This window comes from Gymnoscopelus microlampas (assembly GCF_963454915.1).
Source record: "Gymnoscopelus microlampas genome assembly, chromosome: 2".
Classification (NCBI taxonomy): domain Eukaryota; kingdom Metazoa; phylum Chordata; class Actinopteri; order Myctophiformes; family Myctophidae; genus Gymnoscopelus; species Gymnoscopelus microlampas.
In genome coordinates, this window is record NC_139939.1 from 36,515,427 (window position 1) to 36,526,828 (window position 11,402).

At 42.4% G+C, this 11,402-nt stretch overlaps 1 protein-coding gene across 1 annotated transcript in view; it reads left to right on the forward strand.

Moving 5' to 3' along the window:
* mxd4 (MAX dimerization protein 4) overlaps positions 1-10,335 on the forward strand; it is a 38,354-nt gene extending 28,019 nt beyond the window's left edge. Inside the window, exons 5-6 of the mRNA XM_084073449.1 lie at positions 1,621-1,783; positions 3,657-10,335. Coding sequence (XP_083929575.1) covers positions 1,621-1,783; positions 3,657-3,859 — 366 coding nt within the window. The 3' untranslated portion in view covers positions 3,860-10,335. The remainder of the gene's footprint in view (positions 1-1,620; positions 1,784-3,656) is intronic.
* The last annotated feature ends 1,067 nt before the right edge of the window (positions 10,336-11,402 follow it).

The window sequence follows — 11,402 nt, forward strand, 5'->3', positions numbered from 1 at the left end:
CATTAACCGCTGCAGCTCATATAGACTCAGTGACACGCAAGAGGACAATGTGGGCAGAAGAATGTACTGTACACAGCAGGAGAGTTCAAAGCAAATTAGTTGGTTAGCAACTTCAAGTTTAAGATGTACAGTTCTGATTGTACAGTACGTGAACTGTGTTTTTGTTCTTCATCCACCAACTACAACTATTGTTTGTACACAGTTAAATCTAGAGTGTTCATTTGAGGTTCGATTTCATAGTTGTGTTTTGATATGGATTCCTAGAAGGCTGAAGTCATTGTCTATGTTACTAACAATGTCTGCCAGTGAGGCAATGCCTTTTCTTGTTTTTTCTTTCTGTAATTTCAATGAGTTTTCTCATTATGGGGTGAACAAATTCAAAGCATTCACTCTCATTAACTCTCTAGACTAACGAGAAAGTTTATCTTTTTGGCGGCTACAGTACAGTATATTACATGCAGAATCACTGAACTACTTCGATTTTATGGTGAAATTCCCCTTTAAGAACTTAAAAGAACCACACTGGTATGACATCAGTCATGAGGTCATCTGACTTAAGTCTTACACAAGATCATTTTAGTGTGTGTGTATGTGTCTCTCACACTGAAGCTTCAGGCCATTTTATTTCATGGCTCAACTGTCTTACATGGAACAACTGCGTGTGTAGAATAAATTAACTGTCTACTAGCGACAGGCCTGTTTAAAAAAAATGAAATCCTCAAGAGGTTAGAGCCACAATCATGGTACAGCATCATTTATTTACAAACGTTTGCATACAGCTTGTGTGTGTGTGTGTGTGTGTGTGTGTGTGTGTGTGTGTGTGTGTGTGTGTGTGTGTGTGTGTGTGTGTGTGTGTGTGTGTGTGTGTGTGTGTGTGTGTGTGTGTGTGTGTGTGTGTGTGTGTGTGTGTGTGTGTGTGTGTGTGTGTGTGTGTTTGTGTGTGTGTGTGTGTGTGTGAGAGAGAGAGAGTGGGTGTGTTGCCGTGTGGTGGATGGAAAAAAAATACAACAGTCATTTTGTTTTAACCCTTAATTTCCTGTTTACAACACATCCTCTGCGTGGACTCTGTAGACTTAACTCCTCCTGTCTTACAGTAATATCATCACGTCACTACCAGATCCCAAGAAATTGTTGCAGTTTCTTTTACTGTAAACTGAAATTACCTAAATCCGCATCCTGTGTTGGAAAGGTATTTGTTGTAACACACACTCAAGACGTAAAACTCTCGTTGTCATGACATTTCTCAATTCATCTTGCCTGTCTCAAGCATATTATGTTTCCGCCACTGTAAACAAAAATTACCCCAAATCTCATTTTCCCATCCCTCTTTGCTGCAATACAGTGTTTTTCTGAATAAAAAGTATGTAGGTGAGAGAGGGAGAGTTGAGGTGTGTGAGTGAGGGAGACAAAAAGAGAAATAATAGTGTTTATTTGGATCCTGCCAAGATTCTCATTGACACTCACCCCTGTGTGTGTGTGTGTGTGTGTGTGTGTGTGTGTGTGTGTGTGTGTGTGTGTGTGTGTGTGTGTGTGTGTGTGTGTGTGTGTGTGTGTGGAGCATGGATCTGGGTAGTGAGACTTTAAGCATTCTCACGCGCCTGTCTCTCCGTCTCTGTTTAGAAACTTGAGGAGCAGGACAGGAAGGCTGTAAATGTGAAGGAGCAACTGCAGCGAGAGCACCGTTACCTCAAGCGTCGCCTGGAGCAGCTCTCCGTGTCCGGGGGAGTGGAGCGCACCCGTACCGACAGCATGGGATCTGTCATTTCCACAGACTCTGAACAAGGTACTTTAACTATGCACCAATGCAATGTGCCACTGGATAAGGCACAATACTGTAGAATTGAGATTAAATTGCACTTCAATGACCATATTCACACAGCAGCCAGAATGACGAAATAGCAAAATGGTCCCCATGTGAATATGGCCAATTACATCTACCTCTTATCACTATTTATGTACAGAGTCATCAAACAGCGTTTGTCTACGTGTCACGTACGGAGGGAGTCTGTAATCAGTGATATATAATCAAAACACTTTACCACACATTGATACCAAGGATTTTTTTCTTAAGGGGATTGGACAGTGCAGTCTTATTTAGCTTGCCTTTAATTAGATAGGCAGATAGTACAACATTTACAAGGATATTCATAGGGTCTTAGTTATTATGAGAGAGATCTGCTGAGCCCTGTGGAACACCACACTCTCCTGCTCAGCCTCGGCCTTTATCGGCAGGTCATAACCCAGAGCTCAAAGGTCAAGTGTGTATTGATTCCAGCCACAGCCACCTGACCCTCGTTGGGGCAGCAGTTCTCTAGAGGTGAGAAAAGCAGGGACGTCCTGTCCTGCAGAAAAGTAGGGAGAGCAAATAACTGCTCGGGGTGCCTCCAAGCAATGCATGAAAGTACAAACCACCACTCCACCCCTGACGCACGCACTCTCTCTCTCTCTCTCTCTCTCTCTCTCTCTCTCTCTCTCTCTCTCTCTCTCTCTCTCTCTCTCTCTCTCTCTCTCTCTCTTCTCTCTCACTGACTCACTCACTGACACGCACACACACGCACGCACGCACGCACGCACGCACGCACGCACGCACGCACGCACGCACGCACGCACGCACGCACGCACGCACGCACGCACGCACGCACGCACGCACACACACACACACACACACACACACACACACACACACACACACACACACACACACACACACACACACTGAACCCCTGGCCTAGGACAGCTAACAATACTGTAGGTGGTAAGTAAATACATAGTTGTTTGTCAATGGAGGGGGGTTAGTAGAGGTAACAGAAAGATCAGTGTGTTTACACAGAGTTTAACAGTTGCCTGAAGCCTACTTTCACTCTCATGCTTTCAGCCTTAGGCATATACACCATGTTTTCTCATGTGCTGGACATGCACGCACGTGCGTGCGTGCGTGTGTGTGTGTGCGTGAACTTCAGAGGTGTGGAGTTCAACCTGGGGTTACATAGTTGGATTTATAAAACTGATTGCTGAAATATCATGCATCTTATTGGCTGATGACCGTGGTATAGTAAAGTATACCATGGCTGTGAAGTCTCACGCCTTTGTAAAGTTCTTTATCACACCACAGCTAAGAAAACAAACGTTAGGCTCCTAGCTGTACAGACTTCACAAGGTTTAAAATCGCGAAGCGATGCAGTGTGAGCTTGTAAATTGGCGACTTTTGCTTTCTGTCATGTGACGAAGTATGTAGGACATAACCACTTAAACCCTATACTTAGTTGACCGGATATCCAAAGGGCGGTACGAGGCCCCCTCCTGTTTTTCGCTTTACACTTAATATCTGTGCTGAAAATAGCCGATCTACAAGCTCACAACAGAATACACACAGAAACACACACACAAAATGCTGAAATTATAAAATTAAGAGATCTAAACCAACTAGGCTTTAGGATTGAGGCGATTTAAACCAGGAAAAGGCAACACTCATGTCATATCACGATACCACGATAATTATCCAAACTCCCAGACGGCATCTAGTATCATATCACTATATCGATATAATATTGATGTATTGCTCAACCCTAAGTTCACAGCTAAGGGTGATGTTGTCAACTTGTGCGCCCGAGGTGGAGTGGCACTGCCATGACATACTGTATTTTGTGTGTGTACAGATCTGGTGGATATCGAGGGCATGGAGGGCATGGAGTTCAACCCCGGGGAGGCAGACAGCCTGGACGGCAGCATCAGCGACGTCGACGGCGAGGAGGAAGAGGAAGAGGAGGAAGACCACTACAGTCTGCAGAGCAGCTCCAGCGACGGCAGTGGCTACACCACCGCCACGCATTCCCACAGACTGCAGCCGCACCACTGCTAAGGACGCCGGGGGCTCCACCCAAACCCCACCACCACTCAAACCCATGCTTTCCTCTCCTCCTCCTCCACCACCAACACCCCAAAGCCATTCCTTTGACTCATCGTGCCCTAACTTCCACACCGGCTTGTTGGATGGTTCATTAAAGCCTAAGCCCCTACTGTACCTCCCCCTACAGTACCTGACCTCTGACCCACCCCCGTCCCCGTCCCGCCCCCTCGTCCATCCCTGCTCCCATCTGCCCTTCTGGGAAGCAGATGGGATTTCCATTCTGTGGCATCCTTCCTGTCTGACCCCCCCCATCCTCGACCCTCCTAGACCACTGTTGACCCTACCTCACTCCCCCCAAACCCATCCCGACCCCCCCCCCCCCCCCCCCACACGTACCTAACGCTGTTGCCGCAGGCTTTGAAAGTAGAGTAGAAGTTGTTGCTTTTTTGTTTTGGATCTGGGGAACGATGTTTGTGTTGTGATGGACAGCTTTGGCTTGTTATTGGGGACCGGTTGCTTCTTGTGTGGGAGAGAGACGTGGCTAACTAACCACAACTAATAAGCTCATTGTTTATCTCCCTGTATACTGTATTTGAATGCAACACACACACAAATTTGTGATAGAGAGGGCAAAGCACCTCTGCAGGCTTTGGAATGTGTTCAGTGGGCCTGCAGAACGCTATCTCCATCCGTCTACATTTACTGTACTGTTTACACACATTGACATTCTTAACACTCTAAAACCAGAGCAGTGAGCAGGCTGGGGCGTCGACATCTTGCTGGAAGACACTGGCTGTTGGGAGTTGTGTTGAACTCTCTAACTATTAGGCCACTAGGGGTTAGCTTGAACCAACCTGAACCTTACAATTAGGGCTGGGCAAATGTCAATATTATATCGATACTATGATGAGACTAGCTGGATATCATAATGTTGTGATATGGCATAAGTGATTTTATCACTCAAACCCTATTTTGTACTTTAAAAAATGTAAATAATGTTTCAGAAATAGTAGAAATAGAAGATGTATAAGCTCACAACTCATCGCGATGCCTATAGATCTGCTATTTTTGCCATTTTTGAAAAGTTTTAAAAGAAAATAATAATTATTGTCACAAATTCACAATATGATATCATCACAATATCGATATTGAGGTATTTGGTCAAAAATACTGTGATATTTGATTATGTTCAAATCGGCCACCACATTAATACCAATATACTACATGACAGTTTATGACCAAAATAAAAATGATACCAATGGCTTTTTAGCCAGATCACCAAAAACATCACAGAGCAGGTGAAAATACAGATGAAAGAAAGGACATAAATGGGACAGTGATGTCTCTCTCCGGTTAGGGTTCTCTAACCACTGCTCTGCACTACTGCACAGTAAAATCCTCACTGTTAATTTAACAAGATAAATGAACACAGAGGATTTTATTATGTGACCACTACACTATACTACCCTACTGTGTGACTGAGGGATCGCCTCAATCCTAAAGCCTAGTTGAAAAGCTCTATTACTGTACCGTGGAAATGGATTGCCCAGAATCTTTAAATATGGTTTTGTTTTTTGTTCTGTTTTAACTTTTCTTTTTCCTTTTTTTCAGTAGCGAATTGATGTAGCATTAATCATGGGAAGCTAAAGGCTTTCTCAAAGCTTTTTTTTATATGATTCTGGCATTTCGGTTGAAGACCACAATGTAAACAATGTAGACGTCTTCCCCATAATGGCTGCATTGCCTTCTATCTCTTCCACGAGGTATAGCTAGAGCATTATGGCACTAGAAGGAGGGAGAGATTGATGAAAAAGGGTAAATTCCTCTTTCTACTTAACAAGCAGGTCTGTCTCTTCTGCCTCAGTGCCATCACACCCAGATTATCTCTCCCAATATTTGTTACTTTTTACAACTAGTGTGTGTGTTCTTTGTGTGTCTGCATTCAACTTCCACGTCCTCATGAACAAGTCAAAGCTGTAGAAGTGGGGTAAAAACAACAAATTGATGATGAAAAAAAAAGAAAGGCCAGCTCTAATGGTTTGCCCTCTGTGTAGAGACTGTTTTCATTAGCTGTCAAGGAAACTAATCAACTTGCAGTAGTTCTTTCATTTCTTTTAACTTCACTGCTGTTTTATCCTCTCCTCTCTGCTGTTCTGTTACTCGCTTCTGGAGCTCCCCAAGGCATTGACTGATGCAATATATTCATCGTATGTGTCAACTAACAGAGTAATGTTGTTAGCGATGCCGTGCACATAGATGTTCTATCGACGGAGGAGGCATGTCTTTTGCTCTCTGAACATGTGATTATCGTTAGGGTAGGTCTCAAACCTCTTTAAAGCACTCCTTAGAGCTTGGCAATCCAACCTGACTCTGCAGAAAAATGTATAAATATATAAAGGGGCCAAGGTCCGTTGAAGGGCGAAGGTCTGACCCCCCAAAAAAAGACAAAAGGCTTAAAAAAGACGTTACAAAAAGTAAGTATCACTTAAAGTGATTTTAGCCAGCGTAGTCTATATTTCTTCTATTAAAATGTTTTGTATTATATTTTTCCTAAATGAAAAGACAAAAAAGAAGAGTATATCTATAAATATATAAATATATATGTATATGAGAGACAGACAAGACGGAGAGGAGGCCAAGCTTGTCGAGAGTGGGAGAACAGGGGTGGGGGGGTTAGGCCAAGAGGGGGCGTTGTAGTCAGAGGGCACCGGACCTCGGAACACTGCCCACTCCCCCTTCCCTTACACCCCCTGACTGTTCTCCCCCTCTCCATTTGTGCCTTGGGTGTAGGCCTTGGCGACCGACTGTTGTCGTGCGCCCCCTCGACCCTCCCTCCATGCTGATCCCCCCAACCCTCCCTCCCCTCCCCTCCTCCTCCTCCCAGCATCCCTCTCTCTGTATCCCTCCATACGTGATCAGGTCGCCAAACTCCACCCCTCAGAGGCGACCAGCAACACACACCCCTTGGCGATACCCCCAAACCCCCAGTGGGCCCCCCCCCCCCTCGTCCACCTCCTCCTCTGGCTCTCTAGGCAGAGAGCCGACGAGCACGCTTTGACTCTCAACCCCCCTCCATCCGCCATGGCAAAGGAAAGATGGAGGACAGTGTAATGTACATTGTACATGGGGGCACGTGAAGAACTAATAAAAGCCCCCCTCCCCAAGGTCTCTGGCACTTCCCCAGCCCCCCTCCCCCACTGCCCTAACTGCGTACCTGCCAGCCAGTCTGATGTTCAGCTATGACTTACAAACAAGAACAAAACCTCCTTCCCTCCAAACATGGCAGCTTCCATTTGCTTCCCAAAACGGTCACCAAATGGAGGGCAGGGGTTCAAACTTCAATCAGACTGGCTCAAAGCTCTTTTATTCTCCTTCTGTTCTGTTCTCATCGTGGCGGCGCTATCCCTTGTTCTTCTTTGACAATTATGCGGTTGTAAAACATTTAGATTTTTGTTTTTTTGGGGTGGGGGGGGGAAGAAGAGATGGAGGGATGGTCACCTAGAGAGAAGTGATGTTAAAAGAAGAATCCCAATTTTGATGGCAGCTCAAGGTGTTCTCTCATCACTAACTCTCGGTGACACCTCCCTAAAAATAGACAAAAAAAGATAGTGTTCAAAAAATAAACATGTCCTCCCTCGGTTTGATCAGGGGGGGGGGTGTGTTGAGACAATAGCAATACAACCGTCTTGTGCTTTCTAAGAGGGTGTGGGATTTTCTACCCAAGCAGGTGTTTTGCTTTATTTTACTGTTTTTTTTCTGCTTTTGACTCCGTGGTGCATTTCTTTTTTTTTCGGTGACCAATTCGTTTTCTACATTTTTTTCCTCACGTTTCTCTCTGGATGAATTTTACCTCTCCTGATCTGCACTCTCTCCATACACTGAAGGAGGAGCGATGAGAAACAAAAAAAGAATAACGTTCTTGAAAAAAAAAAAGCTGTTTTTTCTTTTTGTGCTCATTGACAGTTTACATTCATGTCAAGGTTTTGTACATGAGTGTTGTAGTAGCAAAGAAAATGTTCTCTTTTATTTTATTGGTTAAACGGACAACTGAGTAAAACAGGTAAATGAAAAAATGACTAAATTCTCTTGCACAGAACCTCCCATCAGGAAAACAAAACGTAAGGCCTCTTTTACACTTGGCATTAATAGGCATCTTGTATCCAGATCACGTTTAAGTATGATTTGGGCTATGAAAAGAAAAAAGAAAAAAAAAGTGTTAAGAAAAAGTATTATGTAGCCGGATTACATTTACTTTTACACCTGGATACAAATTCAATCTGATCACAGAGGGCACGTGTTAATGCCAAATGTAAAGGTGGTGTGCAAAGGACCTAATGAATGGAGATTAAAAGCAGGGCCACATATGAGATTCTAATTTGTTTTTTTTCATTGTGACATTACTGAAAACTGCACATACTGTACCTATAAGCACACATACAGGATTAAGTGGCATTTTCTGAGGGGGTTGGCTGCAGATGGGTGGTGTTGTTTGTCTGCTGGACATTGTGGTTATAGCATTTCTTTCTATTTTAATGATGTGCCTTGAAAACAACAAAAATCATCTTTATTTTGCTTCATACCAGAGATTGTACCATAATGAGTGGCTGCGATTGTGGATGTAAGACATTTTTATCTAAAGCGCCTTACATTACCACGGCTGCATAATAATAATAATATTTATAATATTTATAATTATTATTATTATTATTATTTTTGCATGGTTTGCCTCAGTAGCAATGCCATCCTGGCAGCTAGTGCCATGTACTCCCTATTGAGCATACTGGGAAACTTACCCAGTGCTCTACCCATTGAGCTAGAGAGAATTGAACCTGTTGCTATGCCCGTTTCAGTCAAATACACAGGACGACTTATGGGAGAAAAGAAACATCCCAACGCAATTTAAACCTTAAAATGTGTCCAAAAGACTGGGAAGGGTTCAGCGGACTATGGATTCTCACTGTGTGAGGGCAGAGAAGGGCCGATCTCTTTGCTTTTATTTTTCAGTCACACATGAGATTTACTGGATAGTGTGAGTTCTCTAAAGAGCACAAAACCTCAGCATGTTGCGAGGTGAAAACAGCAGGCATACAGGGTCTCTTGGGTTTTAGGTGAAGTAAGATTGAAGCACAAACTGAGACAAAAGAAGACTGGATGTATTGTAGGAAAGAGACGTCACAGCTCAAACAGAAACCCCACTCAAAATACAGAAGAATAAGAGTAGAACATAGTAGAAACTGGATTAAAATGTACTGGTCATGTCCCAAGTCCTCCCTCCGCTATTCCCATAAAATGTGACAACGTTCCAATTCATTGTTGTTCCTGCCAAATAACAAGTCATTTAGATTTTCTGTGACTTACATTGTTAAGGAGGGGGGAATATTTTTTTATCAGTACATGAAATGTAGATATTCACCAAGTATTCCTAAAACCCCAGTCCTCCCTATTCTTTGTCTTTCTTTATTTTTCTTTCATTCTTCCTTCCTTCCTGCCTTTCTGCCAGCATGAAGAGTGATTGTAGTTGTAGAAGAGGGCCTCTGTCTCCTCTACATTGGAGATACTCAACTTCTCTTGTTGCCATTTTGTGTTGGCATGAGAAGAGCCCATTGGATCTATCATACTGGTGTGTGTTTTAGCACACACTCAAAGCCACAATGGTTCATGGACATCTGATAAACAGAGACATAGGGACCAGATTGAGATTAAAGGGGCATTTCACTTAAAACTCTGCAAGAAAATCATGCACAATTATCCCACAAAAGCCACAAACCATCTTGCACTAACTAAACTTGGTCCTGAGAGTTGATTCAAAGTTTTTCATTTGAATATATCCTCTCAGTGGTGTCATCAGGAGGACACACAGCTCAAACCCAAATCAAAACTGGCAGTCCGAGGCCAATGCCTCTCTTGGAGAATTAATTACCCTGAAGGCAGAGACAAAACAGCTCATGTGTTACGGGTGAAATGCCCCTTTTTGGTGGGAGGGTGGTAGCAGCAGGAATTGCAGTGGTGATCGGGTACTTGTAATAGCAGTTAAGCTAGCATACAGTGCTGTGTTGTAGAATGGAAAGCCAAATGGGTTACATTTAGTCACACAATGACCTGTGGCATAGTAAACATGATGTTAATGTCACCACTTGACCTAGACACCCTGCAACATATGGTGCTCATATACAGTGATGTAACACCTTGTATTACTATTGGCATTTTTACTGTTAATGCACCACAGGATGTGCGATGAAATACGATCCATTTGGCCTGCCGAATCATAGGGGAGAGTTCTGTGCCAGAGACCTGTGAATATATGTTCCTTTTTTTTTTTTTTGCGGATGTGTAATATGCATTCAGAAGATGTGTTATATTATATAAGTTCTTGTTTTGTTCTGTTTCGTGTGTGTGAGCGTGTGTATACACTTAAGTACCTGGTGCTGCAAACACTTGAAGGTATTGTGTATTCTTTCATTGTATTATAATTAAAAATGTTTTATACATACAGTTGTTGTGGCCTCGTTATTAAGTTTATGTCAGTGGAAATTACAGCTTTTTCCAACTGGGCATATTCAGAGGATCAACACTGCCCCACCCATCACGTCATACTGATTCTTGCACTAACCCAATGTTGTCCAGAGTTTAGCCTAAAATATACTTTGTTGTACAATAATAACTGATTTAGTTCTATGAAATATACATTGAGATTTTTTTAATTTGTCCTCCCAGCAATGCCAAGAGGAAAGCAACTATGTACTGCTAAATACATACAATATGAAATTATGACAACTAGTGGAAATCTCGCTTGGAAAACCATTAACAGGAACACTTCAGATGCTTTATGGGTTTTATGGCCTCTTAAACGTACGATTCAAGTGAGCATATTACAATATATTATTAAACATGAGCTCGTCATAGAGAAAGCTGTTTGAGCCCATTATGACCATGGTTAAGCTGCTGTCTGTCAAAGTGTATCCTGATGTTGGATTTTTTCTGTAATTATGAAACAATGATACCTGAAACACCATCAGTTATGTCATGGAATTACAAAGTCACAAGAAGCAGAAGCCCAGTCCATATGAATCATATTCTTTTATCAAAGAGCATAAATTAACAGCGCACCATATTTCATAGTATACAAGTCTCAAAACTATTCATCCTAGAAGGGAATGCAATATTTAAAATAAAATCTATGAATAAGAAATCTACATACAAGAACAGAACAGTAAACTTCATTAATCCGTGTATCGTTTGTTTAAAAAAAACAAAAACAATTCACATTAAAAATCCCTGAATAATTGATAATTACTCATTTTCCAATTTTCTAACTTTGTTCACTGAATCAAAAATGGAGAATAATTGAAAAAAAGAAAAGAAAGACAAGTTAATGTTAATGAGCAGTCATATTCCCTTTAGATTTTTTTCATCTAACACGACTGGCGTGACCCAGAAGTAGGGAGAGGTTGCTAGTTATGCAACAGCTGTATTGTTTTTTTTCTTTTCTTTTTCTGGTGTTGTGGTCATATTGTGTAGTTTTACTTATATACGCTGTATTTACAGAATCACTGCA